This window comes from Hippocampus comes, unplaced genomic scaffold, assembly GCF_001891065.2.
Source record: "Hippocampus comes isolate QL1 unplaced genomic scaffold, H_comes_QL1_v1.1 scaffold197, whole genome shotgun sequence".
In the NCBI taxonomy this organism is placed as follows: domain Eukaryota; kingdom Metazoa; phylum Chordata; class Actinopteri; order Syngnathiformes; family Syngnathidae; genus Hippocampus; species Hippocampus comes.
Window position 1 is genome coordinate 35,474 of NW_017804750.1, and position 18,133 is coordinate 53,606.

Consider the following 18,133-nt stretch of genomic DNA (forward strand, 5'->3'; position numbering starts at 1 on the left):
GAATAGGTAAAGCCTCTTTTCCACTGTTTTTTTTTTTTTTATAAAAAGAAATTCTAGAAGTCCGAGACATCTCAATGTCTTGTTTTCCATTTTTTTTTTTGTGTGTCCTATCAACACAAACTGGGTCAACCATGGAAAAAAAGCTCTTTCTATGCCTATTAACACGGAGGACTTGTGAAGCGCAGACTCTTCCGAGTATACTTGGAACATTCTTACATGAAAGCCCCCCTCTGGCCACCAGCTCTCAGTGAGACATGGGTGTGGCAAGCGAGGCGACAAAGGCGTCGTAGTGCTGCGAGTGGCAGCGCTTGTACTCGTTGATCTTCCTCTTAATCTGCTTGGGCGTATCCTGGTAGTAGTTTTTCTCATCGCGGGCCATCGCCTGCGGAATGAAACAATAGCAGGCTCTTTTTTCTTTAGAATAAAAAGTTGTTTGTCGCTTTCCGTTCTTCATTACTTAGCAGTCGAATAGAACTTCTGACCAGTAAGCAAAATAAGCAGAACTGTGACTTTGCCGCAAATATTTTTTTGCTTTCGAGACACCTCATACTATAAAAATGCCACGGGTGATGCTGACTCTGCACGGCTTGCATTGAACATTTTTTTAAAATAGCGCAACAAGGTCGGTTGTTGCGTCAACATTGTTGGTTGTTGCTTCCTCACCTTGTAGTTGTCTTTGTGTTCCCGGATCATGTGCTGGGCGTACATGATCAAGTCGCTAGACAGCGTCTTGGTGTCCGTCACTGGCAGGTTGGCCTCCTCCTCCAGCTCTGCTCACACATTTGAGACTCACATTGTGACACGAGACACCTGTGCCTCGCTTCACCGCTATGCACCAAAACTTACGGTTGACGACGTAGGGCTTGATCACAACGGGGGCGGGAGCTGTCCTCTCTTTTCTTAACCCGAGGAGCTGGTAATGATGAAGAAAAAAAAAAAATAGGACTGGGTCATTTTAAAGAGGACATACGCTGCAACCCCCCCACACACACAATTTAAAAGTTCCCAGGTGTCTTAATTCAGGCCCGACCAATATTAGATCTTTTCAGAAATAACCATATACGTGCATATGTATGGTTTCATGATACTGCTTTTGCACTTCAATTGTATAGGTGACAAGTGTGCAGGGAGAACTGGTGTCTTCAAAAACGGCCCTTTTTTGCCATCTTCTGGCAAAAACAAAACACTACAGGAAGCGATTGCTAAATTGCACATAAACACATAAATACGGACATGTGGAAAATTGCGTTTTAATAACTTTTAAATTAACGATTGCGTTTCTCGGGGGGAGCTTCTGCCTACCCAGAAGCGTGAACTGAACCAAATACATCTTGTTATCTGCCCATTCCTGGAAATGTCTGAATGAGACTTCCTGCACCTCCATCCATTGCGACATATCAACGAGGCTTACACTTACGCTCTCTTTCTTGATAGGCAAATTGCGGTTTGGGTCGGATACCAGGCCCATGTCCTGCAGGTTCCTGGTCAGGGACTTACTTGGATCCCATGCGTCTCGTATTTGTTTACTGAACAAAAATCAAATGAACATACATGCCAGAAGTCAGGGGAACTTTCAATTGATTTGATAAATCAAATGAACACACACATCAGAAGTCAGGTGAATTTTCAACTGAGTTGACTTGCTCTGTGTGTACACACACACTGACATGTATACAAACTGCTTTCATATACATCCAAACTTAACATAACAATGATCCAAATCACAAAACACGCATTTCCCTTCTCACTATCTTTTACGTTAAAGGAGTGATACGTAGAATGTAATAAGTTACAAGATCGCCACATATGTTTATGGAGCCATAGCTAGCATGCTAACAGCGCTTACTTTTCTATCCTCGGGTTGGCTTTCTTCCTGAACTTCTTCTTCAGCTTCTTGCGGTTTTGATTATAGTTAAAAGTATTACTTTTGCTCTTCTTTCTGACTTTTGACATGATTACTGATTATGTAAGTCAGATTTCCCCCCTTCAATTCGAGTTGTAGCTATTCCAATGCTAAGTGTGGTTAGCAATGAGGAAAAACGTGTCCGAGTGAGAGGACATTGAATAAGTTCCGGTCATGTGACAACCCCCCCCCCGCCCCCAACGCTTTTATTGTTTTTCCTTTTTATTTATTTAGTTTACAACATATACATATATTTCAAGTTTATATGATTATGAATACGTATTGTTATCTTTTATGAAATGAATTGACGAGCGACAACATGGGGCAATCGTGGTCATGTGACCACCAAGACCGCGCCCCTTCGTGTTTTTCCAACATTTTTTCTTGTTTATTTTTTAAATTAATTTATTTGGTAATATATGACACCACTATTTTAGACGTTACATAACTTTAAATGTTTTTTTCTGATTAAATTGAAGTGACGAGCGAAATTGCTTTCACTACGCCAAGTGAAAGTCGGCGACGACTCGATTTTTACGCCAGAGGTCCCAAGTGAGCAGAGGAACAACTGTGACGGGAAGTAAAGAATAAGTACAGTATGTGATCGAAACACATGGAATCGAATTTACGGCTTCATAGAAACTGATCTTTATGTCCTAGTAATTAAATATTACTAAGCTCTTGAGGACGAGCGTTTGTTTATAGTTCCGGTCAGGTGACCTGAAGGCGTTCATTTTTACTCCCCGCTGTATATTTTTTACAAATATTAGTTTTCTTTCATTGGAAACACATATACACACACAATTCAAATTGTTATTTAATTGTGGTGCTATTAATTATGTTTTATTGTTGTCGCCCTCTGCGATGGGGATTTATCCACAAGAGATCAGAAGTAAGCAGTGTCAGAGAAACAATAAGACACCTGGAATGTGATCCAAACCACCAATCTGAACCACTTCACAGATTCACCAAGACATTATATTTTGCTAAATATGTCGTATTACAAATCAAATATTGCCACACATGCTTATTGGCTCTGTCCTCCATTGGCTGGTGCAGCCTGTGCAACACGCTGGCATGCTGTTTCATTAACAACAAACCACTCAATACTGCATTATAAGTTTGGAGTGAAGACCAGATCAATAACTGTATGAACCTGACAATGTGCAAGCCACTGTCGTCATGTCTTGTTCTGTGGTAGTAAACAATAAAAAGTGTTTCCTAATGCACCTTTAAAAAACGCTGCGGTGCGTTCATTGATCACCCTGCCGCAAAGAGCATCTGCCCCGGAGTCGTGATTTATTGATTTCTGGGTTTGTAAGCAGTTCATGCACTCTGATGACCACAAGCAGAGAAAGACGAGACGAGGGCACCGTTGTTCTAGTATTATTGTTTTTTTCTGTCATTGTGGTTGTTATAAACCTTTATTTTAATCAGGAGTACAGAAATAATGTCAGTCAATTCAGCAAGTTTCATACGACTTTTGTTTTGAAATGCAAAATCGGATCTGTGTGTATGAGTTCTGTGGTCGTCGAGAGTCCCCACTCCCCTCATCCGCCTCCAGGACTGTACTGTTTGGGCGATAACTTCAGGGATTCTTTTCAATCTTGTCTTTTTTTTCTTTCTTTTTTTTTTTTAAAATCACGAGTAAGGGAATCTATGAACATTGCTGGGGAACTTTATTTTGAAATGCAGGAGGAGGGGGCTGGAGGCGGGCGCCCAAGTGCCGATGTCACCGGACAGGACTGCGGTGGGAAAACCGCGACTGCGGACACAATCTTCCCCCTCAGGCCGGCCGGTGGGAGGAGGTAGCGGACGGTGCGCGTTTAACGGAGGATCGAATCCGCCCGGGAGGGGGTGGCGGTTCGCTGTTGCGGAGCTCGGCCCCAGCATCGCCGCTGCTAAATTCGACACAGAGTCAACATGGAGCTGGAGAACATCGTTGCCAACACGGTTCTGCTGAAAGCACGGGAAGGTGAGGATGGAGATGGCGAATTGACAGCTCCGACCGTCTGTAGGGGGGCAGAGTGTATGAGGAACAAAGCCCTTGCGCCGTGGTTTAGTGGACTACATCTTTATAAGACTAGTTAGTTACTCCGTAATGACTCTCTGTTTACGAGCAGTACTCCTTTTGAAAACCGAGTCGTTTCAATTTTGCTCTCGCCTCCCGAACATGGACGGCTACCATAAAACCGTACAATGTACGATCAGATAAATTCATGCCTAGTGATTCATTCGGCATCGACATATGCTGTGCTATTTCAGGTGCCGACGACTATTCAAGCTCAGGTTTTCCAACTGTCAATTACTTTGCTGTAGTGCCGATCTCCATTTGAAGACCGATTAAATTCATCGGTTTTCAAAGGGAGATCCGCTGTCTCCCACCAAACATATCTCCTATTTATCTCATGTAATGTACAACCAGACTATTTAGCACCTGGATATGGATGCGGCGCAGAAATACAGTTCTTTAAAGTCCATAATTAATACGTCTTCCTGGCTTCGTAGGTTTTCCTGTCAGTAACTGTTGAAAGTGCAGGATCCCATTTGAAAACTGAACACTTGAGTCTCCTGTCACCACCCTAATATGTACGCCTCCTATAAACCAATATAATGCACCACCACACTCCAGTATTAAAGATAAGATCATCCATTTTGTGTTCTTACCCAGAAGCGAAACACCTCGTTCGTGATTTGACATAATCATAGTGTCATTTGAATTGCTCTAATATCAACCCATCGAATGCGGGACCTGACAAGTAAGTATCCGCTTTTTGATTTGGGAGATTAATTTACATTTCGAAATTCCTCTTTCCTGAATGAGTCAAGTGCAAGTCTTGGAACATTGCTGTGGTGCAGAACTCCATTTGAAAACTGAGCAATTTTAAAGTTTCCTGCCACCTTGTTCACACAGTCACTTCCTCTAAATGAATATAACGCACAACCTGGCTGTTTAGTTTGGTTCTTGGTTCAGCAAAGAAATACCGTTTTGTTTTGTTTTTCGGAATGACTCAGGTCGGCCGGTGAAATAGGAGTGTCGCGACTTATCGAGTTTCTCCTGGTTGACGTTGCAGCATCGTCCTGTTGCTTTGCGAAACAGGATGTCGAGAGGGAGCAAATCGTGCTTTGTGGGTACACACGCAATGTCTGATTTGACTCTTTTGTGTCACGACGACTTTGAGAGGATGTCGGCGGCCTGCGCGTGTATGAACAGAAAGCCGTTTGAGAATCGATTCAATGTCCATGATGTCCTGCTTTAGGTTTTGTACTCGTACTCTCTTTGTCCTCACAGGTAGATAACTCGGCGCCAATAGTAGAGTGACTTTGTCTTACGGCAACGTTTTTTCTACTCAGGTGGAATGAGTTTGAAAAATATTCAAGTTGCTTTTGTTTTTTCCCCCGTCCTCAACATGGCGATTGCGATTAAATGTGCGATTATTTCTCCAAGGTCCCCCAGACTTGGATTTGTTAAGGAACACACGCAATACTTAGAATATCAATAAAGTTTCATTATATGCTAGTTGATCAAAAACATTCACATTCGTATTTTGCTTTTTGGATTCATTTTACTTGTCAAAATAGTTTTAATGCCCCTTTTCCTCCATTACATTGAGCCACATTCCGATCGCTACTTCGTTTTTTTTTTTTTAAGCTACCGGTATTATTTGTTGGCGCAATCTATTTGCTTTGGTTTCTCAGAGAGACTTCAGCCTCGGGTGTTGTCACATGACTCTGTTTCACCAATCCACCGTAACCACTAGAGACGTTTGACTCCGTTCCACCAATCAAAAGGAGCCAGGAAGTCACGTGACGACACACAAAGTCTATAAGGTAAATCTGTGTTTACCTTACAGACTACAAAAAAGATCCACTATTTCATGCACTGTCATCTGTCTACAAAAAAAAAAAAAAAAAAAAAAAGTGCCGGGCATTTCAGCTTACAAGAATTCCGTAGTCATCAATTCAAGTCAATTTCTTGGGGCTAAATTTGTCTTCATTTGCTATTTTACACAGTTGGGGCAAGATCTGAATTTGTGAGTGCAAACGCTTTGCGGGTGCTGTCGTTTCAAATGATTACATGAAATTATGCATGTTGTGCATTTTTTCATCGACTCCCCACAGACAATGAGCCATTTTTATTCCAGCGCGACAGCTGGCTATCTGACTTTTTAGAATGTGTTCATCTGATACATAATAATAAAAACCCGATAAGGAGACCGGCATCGTCTCGTTTTGCCCAAAGGATTGGCGGCGATCCCCCGTGCGGCAAATTCATCTCTGATTTCCTGAAAAAAAATTAAAAAAAAAAACAAAAACAGCCACTTGCCGTGCTCATCAGATTTTCGAGCGTGTGTTGTAAAAAAACAAATAAATAAATAAAGCCTGGCCTGTCAAACAAAACTGGAAGCGCCACCTGGATGCCGTCGCCCCCAGTCCACCATCTTTTTCAGCACCACTTGGCCCGTCGCAGGACGCCATGGCGTGCTTTTCACACACACACACACACACACACACACACACACACACACACACACACACACACACACACACACACACACACACGGAAGCACAGAACAACCTCGCTTTTGTCTGCGAATCTATGGGCACTTTTTTTTACCTTTAATGGCGCATCTTTTTTGCATTCAGAGTACAATGCACTCTGTCCATCCTCCATCCCTGAGGCACAAATAGCAACCTTGTCTTTGATTATGTTCTTTTTTTTTTGACAGTTCTTTTTCTGAAACATTTATTTATTTTGTGCATGCAACACGTTGTTTTTTTTCTTTTCTACCCCCCACCCCAATTTTGCTGCTGTAGACTGCAAATTTCCCCAGTGTGGGACAAATAAAGGTTATCTTATCTTATTAGCCAAAACTGCGTCACGGTTCAATGCCAGCGCCTCTGCTATATCTCGGAATTTTTAGCAATCCTTTTTTGGGTGGGTTTTACAACGAAAAGACACAAGCAGGTCCAAATGTAGCGTTTCGAGACTTGAGTGTAGTATCATTTTTTTTTTTTTTTTGCCACAATGTGCTGTGCGAGCTGCATACCGGATGAGTGGCAATGTAATAAGGAGCAAGAAGGAGGGGCAGAGAAGGTCCCAAACTGGTACATTTTGCACCTTTTGTTGGTCATTATAAAATTATATTTTGCAGTACCGTGTTTGATACAGATCGTATGTGGCACGTATGTAATTTTTCCAGATGCTAGCACCTAATTAGCAAGCATTTTTTTTTAACTTGGAAATTTGCAACGTTTGTATTTGCAAATTTTCATTTAATTTCCGTCTTTGACTTCGGTGTAACAGATTCTCAACTTTTATTCTGATAGTTTTGATATGGGCGTCAATAAGAAGTGTAGGCATGAAGGTGTTTTTTTTTTTTTTTTTTTTTTTTTTTTTTTTTTTTTTTTTTTAATCAGTGTATCCGATGTTTAACGCTCATCGACACAGTTTGATATCCAGACTTAAAATGGTCTACGTGTTTGTTTGCAGGAGGCGGTGGAAACCGGAAAGGAAAGAGCAAGAAGTGGAAGCAGATGCTGCAGTTCCCCCACATCAGTTTGTGTGAAGAGCTGCGACAAGCCACCGGTAAGCTTTTAACAAGATCAATATTTACAAACTCTGATTTGTTTCTTTCAAAACCCTGGGACTTAAACGTAAAACGATTACTCGGATCATGTTTTTTTTAATGCTTTTGACCTCATGATAAGCCTGGACAAGAATTGAAGCGCATCCATTTTGAGTGCAGTTTAATTCTCAAGAATACTGAACATTGGTATTTAAATGTGGAACTATGAAAAAAAAGAAAAAGTACTTCAGATGGATAACACAATAAAATATACAGACAAAACGGTCTCGCTTTGCTAAAATTCCACTTAGAGAAGATGTACGTTATGACGGGAACCTTCAGCCGTCGCTCCGCGTAAGCCTAGAATGCAGGATTATAGAGGAGTTCAAATTCAGTCATTGTGTTTTCACTCCTTTTCCATTAAAACATACGAAAACACGTGAGCTGTTTCAAATTGTGCCCCCCCCCACCACCACCAAAATTTGTCTCTTTCAAGCAGCAGTCAGTCACGCCGACCGCAGTTTCCTGCACTAGGAGGCTGCGAGGCGCATGCTCTCTCTCCTGTCCACGTAACGTGGGCTCTTCTGCCGAAGGCAGCCATGCAAATGGACTTTAAATTTGAATGAGTCAAATGGCCACCTCATGACCGAGCGAGGCGGGAAGGAAGTGCTTTGAGAGCACAAGAAACGTCGCCCTTTTCAATCTGAACACCCCCTTCCACCCCTACTTGCGTGTCGAGGTACATCTCGGTGCGTCTGTTATTACGAAAGCTGGAGTATATTACACGCTCTTGAGAAAGAGCCGGGCAGGAAACTGTCAACTTCCTTGTTGGTAGCTTCTTCTCTCTTTTTTTTTTTTTTTTTTTTGAACCGACTGACATCACAAATGTTGCGCAACTCAGGAGCTCTTCAGGTGCATTCCAACTCGCCAGGTGTGAATCTACATCGAACCCTTGAGTAACGGGAGGCGAAGCCCCACCACACTCTCGGCTCTGTGCAGCTGTTTTTGCATGTTTGTATATTACACCCCCCCCCACCCCCTCAAAAAATGTCCTTGTGATTGCTATCCTGGAAGGGAAACTAGAAAGCAATCCAAGACAACGACACAACTGTGGACTTGACCCCGATTCTCAGAATGGCTGTCGTTGGTCGTCAATGACGATTTCAGTGAATTGTGAGGGGACAACGTAGCTTAAAAGTTGCTTCAGTGGACTTTTTTTTTTCTTTCTGGTTTCCCCCGACAGAGAAAGACTACAGCAGCTTGTGCGAACGGCAGCCCATCGGACGCTTGCTCTTCCGACAGTTTTGCGACACCAGACCCGAGTTGAGGCGCTGTGTCAAGTTTCTGGATGGCGTGGTAAGATTTGACGCTAAAAATTCACTTTTAGCGCACGTTGAGCCGCGATGCTGTTGCGTGCGTGTCTTATGTCGCGGTTATTCCTACGCTTGCACTTTAGTGCACAATGATGCAAGTGTACTAAGACAGCTGGTGGGGAAGCGTATCAGGTGATAGATAACACCCCCCCCCCAACTGAACTATAATTTCAATTTGCTTAAAAACAAAGTCTCTGTCAAAATGGGTCAGCGCGGATCCAATGTGCATAAAGGCCTTTTTGAAAAGGATACATGTCGCTCATAATCGACTCTTGGGTCTCCGGAAAGCCTGCTCGCCAATCAAGCTTGCAATCAGACAACCAAGCAGTTCTTCTGTCTTTCTATTTCCAAAAACGTATTTTGGAACGAGCTGTTCAGAATGTCGCTGAAATATGGCCAATCGCATTCAATATATTGATCCATCGCCGCACCGATTCAATAATGAATGGATCTTTTTTTTTCTTTTTGACTAGGCAACATTTTTATCGATATGATGAAGTGGAAACGGTTGCTCGTGCGTCAGCGAGGCTCCAGCCTGACCTTTCGGCTTTAACGGCTCTCAGCAACATGCATTACAGATCCTCCTCGAACCCTTCTCGTTACCACTTCCTGCCCGTCGTGAGAACGGGACGGTTAAAAGGGGAAGGCAAGCGGCGCCTTCTCTTATCACTTAGCGTTGGCTGCGCGGAGGAAGCACTTTGCAGGCTTCCCGGCAGAGTGGGATTTACAAGTGCCACATGCAGTCGGTTGCTTCATCGATCCAGCGGCAGTTTTTGCATGCTGCCACCTGCTGGTCATTACGATATTTGTGCTTTTTTCAAATGGGAGGCCATTGCAGTTTTCTGAGAGTCATATCATTTTAATTGTATTTTTTTTTTTTTTACGTCAACTGAAATAAAATAATAAAAAAAAATATTGGGGGGGGGGGTTGCGTCTTCCTGCTCACGTTACGCGGACGCATGTGCCCCGCAGGCGGAGTATGAGGTGGCGCCGGACGAGAAGAGGAAGGAATGCGGTCAAGAACTCATCGATGCCTTCTTCAATCCAAAGGTCGAGCTCCAAAGTCATCTCAAAAGTTTTGTCTCTTGCTCTGTCGCAGTCGGGATTTTTTTTTTTTTTTTTTCCCCAAATGAGTTTGGTACACATTGTGGAACGGGATATCTTGACTCTTCCCAAGATGTATTTTTGGTTTATTGCTAAACTGCATCAGACTCACGATGTACTTATCAATATTTCACCACGATAGACAGACAGAAATTCGCTCCTGCGCCGAATGTGAACCAAAAATCCCGAAGAGTCCACAATGACCCTTGCGGCACCGCTTGTGGAAATTTGGTGTCAATCTTGCCTGTCCGGTTTGTTATGAACTTTGCGCACGACAGTCGGAGGACCACGTGGTGGAGGTGGACGAGAGCACGGTGGCCCGCTGTGAGGAGGGGCTGCGACAGGAGGCCTGCAAGGAGCTTTTCAAGGACTCCACCAAGTAAGAGCACACCTGTGCGAGCGCTGCACATTCCATTTCCTTCGCCCTCATTTGCGTCCAGTTCCTCCCTTCTAAAGTTAGTAGTACACAGAAAAATGAAACATTTCTTATTTAATTTTTTTTTTTTTGGGGGGGAGTGAATATAACAGCAGCAAGCACCACTGCATTGAAACAGCATTTGAGGGGAATTGAAGTGCGGGATGTCCTAGTTTCTTGTTGTTTTAAGATCCACTTTTACTTGACGCAAGTATTTAAAAAGGCCGGCTGTTGTTTTTTTTTTTTTTTTTTTATTGTTTCTGGTACTCAACACTGTGTGTATTTTCCTTGCAGATCGATCCACGACTTCCTGAGTGTGGCGCCCTTTGGAGACTACCTCGAAAGCATGTACTACAACAGGTTCCTCCAGTGGAAGTGGCTGGAGAGGTAATACCGCCGTCCCCCTCGCTCCCTCCCCAGTGTTGTCATATTTCCCATAAATAAAACAAAGGCACGGGCGGTCCGAGCCTGCAGATGAGGTGCATCGTATCGGAGCTTTTGAAGTAATTAATAAGTGAAGTGAGATAAGAAAGTGTTCAAGCAGACCTGCGGAGGCACGTCGTTCACGCCAGGATGTGACCAACTTATCTTTGTCAACGCGCCATGGGAGTGGAGCTCGCTGAAATAGCCGTCCTTGTCTGTTGACAAGTGGAAAAGAAATAGTCAACATTTCGGTTTGAATGGATTTCTGTCGTTGTAAAGGTCTCTCTTGTTTTTTGTTTGTTTTTAAACTGCAGATGGTGTGCGAACAGTGGCATGACTGTGTGTTTTTGTTTGTTTTGTTTTTCCAGGCAACCAGTGACAAAGAATACGTTCAGGCAGTACCGAGTTTTAGGGAAAGGCGGATTTGGTGAGGTAAGTCATCGCAACAAAAACATCCTGATCCGGCTGAATAGAATGTTGTAGTTCATAATGTCAATTAAATGAGACATCCTTAAAATGCTACAAATAATGATCATGGTACATACGATAGAGAACACATAAATATGAAATGATTAAAATAAAGTGTTGTCCTATCCTATCAATTAAATAGGAAACATTGAATTTGAAGAAGTGACGTTTGGCTTTTCCCCGTCCAAAATAAAAATCACAATTTAAATGTGTAGTTTATCCATCCACATTCTGCGGCCTACCCCGGCAGTCTTCGGGCAGTTAGGCGGGCGACACCCTGAACCGGATGCCAGCCAATCGCAGGACACACATAAACCAACAACCATTCACGCTCACAATCACACCCAGGGCCAATTTTGAGCGAGAAAACCCACGTAGGCACGGGGAGAACATGCAAACCCCACAAAGTAAAGCGGGAGCCGAAATCGAACCCTGCACCTCTGCATTGTGAGGCGGACGTGCGAACCCGTCATCCGCCAGGGCTTCCTATTCAGTATAACATAGTTGAAATATAAAAACAATTAGAGAAATAATTTAAAAAAAATCTCTGCATTGTAATACAAAAACAAATCATTCATAAAGTCAAACTGAGAAAGTTATCCAGCAGTCGCACATTTTCCATCACCAGCAGCAGCTGTTGTGTGAAGAAGCATTTGTGCATGTCTGTCAATCCAAGCTCCCATTCATCCACCACGTTGCACTTTCCTTGACATGAAGGATATCGATGTCCGTATATATGCCAACGAACTTGCCCGAAAGCGTGTTTGACCTCTCAATGGGTTATCTGTTCGTGGTGGGGATTTTTTATTTTTTATTAATGGACAAATGAGAAAAGGCTACAATGGACGCACTGTTACGCATCCCGACCAAAGAGACCATATTCTTCGCTCGTGGCCGGCTATTTATAAGCGACACCCCCACCCCCTTCCCCCCTTGGCTTTCACTCAAGTCCCTTTATCGACACGTGCACGCACATGAAAATAAAACTGAATAACATTTATGTGCCCGTGTCTGTTTTCCGCTTTAAAGGATTCAGCGCTTGCCCTCATTAGGAGGAGCTGGTGCCTGTCCCAACGGATTGTTGGCGAGAGAAGTGGCATAAACCCACCCGGCCAATTTTGGTGTAAGAAGTGGGATAAATCATCACTAAACTAAATAAAACTATCCAGTACAGTGCATTTAAGTACAGTTCAGTTGTGAATAACTTTTCCCCACAATACATTTACTTTAAGTCTTTTCGAAATGTTTGTTTTCAAGAAGTCTTTTCGGGTACCATTTTTGTTTTTTCTGAAGAAGGCTCGTTTTGCAGGTGTGTGCGTGCCAGGTGCGGGCCACAGGGAAAATGTACGCCTGCAAGAAGCTGGAGAAGAAGAGGATCAAGAAGCGCAAAGGCGAGTCCATGGCGCTGAACGAGAAGCAGATCTTGGAGAAAGTCAACAGCCGATTTGTGGTGAGCCACCGGATGGACTTGCGCTTTTGGAGCCATTGCCGCGTTGTACCTGAACGAATTCAATTCGGCAAAATCTTATTCGGCCGCGGAGCCTCGCGCAGCCGCACGCGTCATCAAAATGTCAAGCATAATGTCAGTGAAAAACTATTACAGTCCGGTTTTTGTTTTAATTCCTCACTTTAGAAAAGCGCAACAATGGGGGAAACTCCAGTCATGTTAGGTTAATAGCTCGCAGCGAGATATCGTTCAAAAATATGAATAAAGATTGTATTGTATTGTACAAACAATAAACAACGATGAACTAGTTCATTTTGGGAACACTGAACTGAGTTCAAAAATTTGGAGTGATGGTTTATGTTATGAAAATGAGTGCAATGAACTTAGGACTAGTTTTCAAAAAAAAAAAAAAAGACCTTTCCTGACACGGGTCAGATGATTTGTACATTTAAACATGAAAAACACGGCATTGTCGTCGACAACCTTTAAGGCTTGTAATGATGCCGTCGCTCGGGGCAATCTGCAGCGCCTTGCCCGCCACTGGTGATATATCATATGTTGCTCTGTTAACGCTAAAGGAAAACCCCCACATCTTGGTACAAATGCACAAAGTGTCCCCTCAGTTAAGATCCCCTTTGGGTTATGATGCAAAATTGAGAATAAGCATTGTACAGTAAGCATCTCGGTCCCAATGGGAACTCGTAAAGAGACCAAAGCGGAACGAGGATCGCCTGTTTTTACTACGAAGCGGATTACGGCAACAAGACGGAGTTTCTCCCCGAGCAGACAATGCGCAAACATATCGCTCTTGTCTCTCGCACGGTCTCGAGGAAAAAGTGAATTAGCCGCTGCAGCAAGACTCGGGGGGTGTACGGTGCGGCGCCATCTAGAGCAAAGGATACTGAAACACGGCAGGCTAATGTTAGCATGACCACAAAGAAAACATAAGGGGCCGCTGCAGAAAACCGGATATTGTGGAGTTTATCCCACTACGGTCTACAGAAGGCAAACTAACTTCAGCATGAGCTTGAGTGTTTTTTTTTTTTTTTGGGGTCATTTCCAGTCACGTGTCCTGAAATGTTACGATGTGGTCGTCTACTGTCCTATCTGCTTAGCACACCTTTTGACGAGAAATAGTACCTAGTAGTCCTCTACCTGTCATACCAACAAGATATGGAGCAATTGAAAAAAAAGTTGTGCCAGTCGCAGTCGTGCGAGTGAAAACCCAATCAAAAATGTTCCAGGTGTACCTCAGGAATGCATGCCCGAGCCATTTCTATTTCCTCCATACGTGGTCTCCTGATGGACGACGCTAATGATCTGGCCCGGGTTTCCTCAAAGAACTCACTCACTGGCACTCACAAGGCATTTGTTACACCATCCTGCAAACAAATCGCTCTTGTTTACGGCGTGGTCACAAGTAGAAAAAGGAAAGAGAGTCCATTTGTTGCTTCACTTTGCCCTTTTAAAATTGTGCATTAACTGGTTCTAGTGGGCTGCAAATTATAGCCTGGGGCCCCCTGGTAGTTAGATGGGCATAATATCATGACACAAAGTGGCTCATTTATTCTTTTGTTATTGAATTCAGGGTGGGGCATCGTGCATATTTTTGCAATTGAAAATTCCCATCTGTCGCAACATGTCGATGATGTCAACACTCCCCGAGGATCAATAATTACGTTTCTAAAATGATTCCACAGAAGCACCGCAGAGACTAGCGATTATTTGCATACAAGCCCCTGAAAAAAATCAATTTTCCCAAAACGTTCTTTCTCCTTGTCTTTTCCAGGTGAGCTTAGCGTACGCCTACGAGACCAAGGACACCCTGTGCCTGGTTCTGACGCTCATGAACGGCGGCGACCTCAAGTTCCACATCTACCACATGGGCGAAGCGGGCTTTGACGAGAGGAGGGCCGTCTTCTACTCGGCCGAGATCTGCTGTGGTCTAGAAGACCTGCACAGGGAGCAAATCGTCTACAGGTGAGGGCGTGCCCCAACCTAACCCACACCCAACCAATTTTTTTTTTTGTGTGTGTGTCTTATGTTCATTTGCCGTTTCTCCCCTCACAGGGACCTGAAACCTGAAAACATCCTGCTGGATGACTATGGTAAGTCGGCACATTTATAGACAGGGGGCCACTCAATGTACAGGTGTCGCACACCAAGCGAAACACAACTGAACTCACGCAGAGCGCGCGAGGCTTGGCAACCGTTTTCATGAGTGGCCCGACCACTCGGTCTTTGGTTTTGCTGCGATTCAAGCCATACCAACATACAGTATGTAAGGTATACATTCGGGATATTGTGTTTTACAACAATACTGAACCATATTTAGAATTCTGTGGACAGCTATTCAAAAGTTACTCTCCACTACATGGACAACGACCCGCCCCCCAAAAAAATCCCGATGTAGGTTATCATAATTCTTGCATGAAAGGGCTAATTAAATTTTGAAGTGAGCGAATGTAACTTTTCAGTCGTTCAACAAAAACACATTTTTTTAAGGACACATCAGGATATCAGACCTGGGTCTTGCCGTTCACGTACCAGAGGGCCAGACCATACGGGGCCGGGTGGGAACGGTAGGATACATGGGTAAGAAGAACTCACTCACATTGGGGAAACCCCAAGGTCATCTCTGGTGGTGTAAAGCTCTCTTGGCGTTTTGTGCCCCCACCCTGCAGCTCCGGAGGTGGTGACCAACGAGTGCTACACCTTCAGCCCCGACTGGTGGGCGCTGGGCTGCCTGCTCTACGAGATGATCGAGGGCCAGTCGCCCTTCCAGCAGAGGAAGAAGAAGATCAAGAGGGAGGAGGTGGAGCGGCTGGTGAAGGAGGTGCACGAAGAATACTCGGGGAAGTTTTCGGAGGAGGCCAAGTCGCTCTGTAAAGCGGTGGGTGGCTGGACAGCTCAGTGGGGCCCGCACACAAAACCGCCGGCTTCTCCCGATAGATGACATTGTGTGTTATCTCATCTCAGTTATCCGATCATTTGCTTTTTCCACTAACAAAGAGCAAAAAAATAAAATAAAAAATACTCAATTTCGTTGCGTACGTGCACCCTGCTTTCTTCCAGTTTTTAACACTTTCATTTGGTTTCCAGCTGCTGGCGAAAGACCCCCGGGAGAGACTGGGCTGCCAGGGAGACGGCGGCGCTTCAGAAGTCAAAGCACATCCCATCTTCCACTCCATCAATTTCAAACGGCTGGAGGCCGGAATGCTGCCAGCGCCTTTCATTCCCGATGTGAGTCCTCCAAATTCAGAATGTGTTGGGTTTGGGGTTGCACCACCTGACGTACTCCAAAAAGTTTAAGGTTACAAGCGCAATGTTGAATGATCTTTCTCAGTGTACAGTATGAAACGCTATTAAAGTGCTTAATTTTGGTGGGTTCACCTATTAATGTCATCACAGATTATATCACCGTTGCTGGGTAGGCTGTTTTTTTTTCCCACCTATCCATCATTTTTGATGTTCAACACTGTTGTGTCGCATGTTACAGCCACAGGCCATCTACTGTAAAGACGTGCTAGACATCGAGCAGTTCTCCACTGTGAAAGGCGTGGAACTCGAGCCCAAAGATGAGTCCTTCTACAGCAAAGTGTCCACAGGCAGTGTCTCCATTCCCTGGCAGGACGAGGTGATTATTAAAGAGGATTACCAAGATAATTACAAAAAGTATTTTTTTTAAAAATCTTCAAAACGTTTTAAAGGCTTTTGTTTTTTTGTTTTTTTTGCCTGCAGATGATAGAGACGGAATGTTTCTCAGAGCTTAACGTTTTCTACCCGGATGGTATGGTTCCCCCGGACCTGGATTGGCGAGGACAACCCTCTCCGCCCCCGAAACAGGGACTCTTGCAGCGGCTATTTGGCAGACAGGTGGGTGAGCGCAGTTATCAAGCCTGGTAGAGACGATTTTTAGCCCTAACCAGAGTAATGCTAGGTTGGAATTTTCATGATAGTCAGTTTTATTTCGTTTAGACTTTTGTTTTTTTTAACTTAGTTTTTAGCTTGTTAATATTGTTTTTATTACTTTGAATATTCGTTTTATTTTATTTTTTTATATTTGGAGTACAGTGCAACATAAAAAAAGGTCAGTAGGTGTTGCGTAAGAAAGTAAACTACGATTCTCAAACGACTCTTTAGCCTTCCTCCTGTCTGACATTCATTCTTTTTTATTTTAAAAGGATTTTGGTTTCTGATTTTTTATTTCATAACTGTTTTTTTCCCCCAAATTAAGTTATTTCACTAGTTTTCGTTCACCATCATTCAAACTTGTTCGCAAAGCGTTGCTGTGTTCCATATGCCTCGTTGTCTTACTTCCTGTTCAACTGTACCGCCCCCTGCAGGAATGCTGCGGCAACTGCAGTGACAGTGACGACGAGCCAACCAGGCTGTGACACACACACACACACTGTATGCGCACGCACACGCACTATATTTGTTTACAACCTTTTGCACATTTCTATTTGAAAAATAGTCGACCTCTAAATGTCCGAATGTATTTTCATCATAGCCATAATAATAATGATGTGTTTTATTATTATTATTAAAAAAAAAAAAAAAATCACGGCGAGAGCAGTGGAACAATCACCTGCTGGAAAAAAAAAAAAAAAGTGCCTTGCTGGAGGGCACTCGTGACAGTAATACTTAGTACAGAGGGCAAAGCCTTCCTCCATTGTCCAGGGAATAAAATGAGTGACTTTTGACTCTGCTGTGACCAACTTTACTTAGCTTTTACTCTGTGTGTCTTTTATTTTTGATTTCATGAAAAGACCTCAAAGTGAAGCCCTCAGATGTTTTTTGGTTATGCTTTTTTTTTCTTTTCAACACAGAGAAAATGGCCTCCACTTGATGTACTATACGATGGATGCAACTGTACAGAATGTGTATATTAAAAATAACAAAGAGTGATCCCCCGTTGATAGCGGGGACTATGTTCCAGAGCCACCCGCAATCTGTAAAAATGTGTAGAGAGAGAACTTCTTTATTGAGTTTTACGCCTTCCCCACCCTGCTTTCAACACATCTAGACTTTGTAAAACATATTCCAACTTATTAAAACACACGTTTTAAAGTATTCCTCGGTGCCTCCTCTCACTCTCATTGTTGCAAAATGTGAGAATGTCTTTGACGAGCACGATGTAGACCGGAATGACAGATACGGATCCAGTTCGGCTGTTCTACGTTAAGGAAGTTTGCTTGGCGTCGACGGGCGGCGGCGGATCATTTTCAGTGGGAACGAGTCATCCTGCTGGGCCTCATCATGGCGGCGCCGACGCACGCGCACGCCGAAATGAACGGCAATTACACGGCGGGACGCTCAAGTGTGCAAATGAAGCGAGAGGCTTTCAGGCCTCAGCGGGGCTTCGCACGCTTTGGGGATTTGGGAAGAAAATCTTCGCGGCACCGACGACGGTAGAAAGCTTCTTGT

At 43.7% G+C, this 18,133-nt stretch overlaps 2 protein-coding genes across 3 annotated transcripts; one reads left to right on the plus strand and one right to left on the minus strand.

Annotated features, from left to right (window-relative positions):
* Positions 1 to 21: 21 nt before the first annotated feature.
* On the minus strand, positions 22 to 2,074 carry nop16 (NOP16 nucleolar protein homolog (yeast)). Its single transcript, XM_019868213.1, has 5 exons — positions 1,847 to 2,074; positions 1,418 to 1,526; positions 847 to 913; positions 664 to 770; positions 22 to 382 (listed from the first exon to the last, which is right to left on the minus strand). The coding sequence occupies exons 1-5, from the start codon at positions 1,951 to 1,953 to the stop codon at positions 245 to 247; spliced, it is 528 nt and encodes a 175-aa protein (XP_019723772.1). The 5' UTR covers positions 1,954 to 2,074; the 3' UTR covers positions 22 to 244.
* Positions 2,075 to 3,422: 1,348 nt separating this feature from the next.
* On the plus strand, positions 3,423 to 17,781 carry grk6 (G protein-coupled receptor kinase 6). Of its 2 annotated transcripts, XM_019867824.1 has the most exons (17): positions 3,424 to 3,878; positions 5,603 to 5,734; positions 7,398 to 7,493; positions 8,717 to 8,829; positions 9,819 to 9,896; positions 10,229 to 10,329; positions 10,660 to 10,752; positions 11,157 to 11,220; positions 12,566 to 12,706; positions 14,493 to 14,683; positions 14,774 to 14,811; positions 15,209 to 15,298; positions 15,388 to 15,596; positions 15,806 to 15,946; positions 16,203 to 16,340; positions 16,445 to 16,579; positions 17,050 to 17,781. In XM_019867824.1, exons 3-17 carry the CDS (start codon positions 7,442 to 7,444, stop codon positions 17,098 to 17,100), a joined length of 1,635 nt encoding a protein of 544 aa, XP_019723383.1. In that variant the 5' UTR covers positions 3,424 to 3,878; positions 5,603 to 5,734; positions 7,398 to 7,441; the 3' UTR covers positions 17,101 to 17,781. The 2 variants fall into 2 exon arrangements, with proteins under 2 accessions (XP_019723293.1, XP_019723383.1); XM_019867734.1 differs by lacking the exon at positions 5,603 to 5,734 and having other exon boundaries at positions 3,423 to 3,878.
* The last annotated feature ends 352 nt before the right edge of the window (positions 17,782 to 18,133 follow it).

Bases quoted from the DNA above. Each gene is read 5' to 3' on its own strand.
- nop16 (XM_019868213.1), bottom strand. From the start codon at position 1,953: ATGTCAAAAGTCAGAAAGAAGAGCAAAAGTAATACTTTTAACTATAAT. The intron at 771-846 runs GTAAGTTTTGGT...ATGTGTGAGCAG, and splicing joins CAAGCCCTACGTCGTCAACC to AGCTGGAGGAGGAGGCCAAC. The intron at 383-663 runs GTGAGGAAGCAA...TTCATTCCGCAG, and splicing joins AACACAAAGACAACTACAAG to GCGATGGCCCGCGATGAGAA.
- grk6 (XM_019867734.1), top strand. From the start codon at position 3,827: ATGGAGCTGGAGAACATCGTTGCCAACACGGTTCTGCTGAAAGCACGG. The intron at 3,879-7,397 runs GTGAGGATGGAG...GTTTGTTTGCAG, and splicing joins TCTGCTGAAAGCACGGGAAG to GAGGCGGTGGAAACCGGAAA. The intron at 15,597-15,805 runs GTGGGTGGCTGG...TTTGGTTTCCAG, and splicing joins CCAAGTCGCTCTGTAAAGCG to CTGCTGGCGAAAGACCCCCG.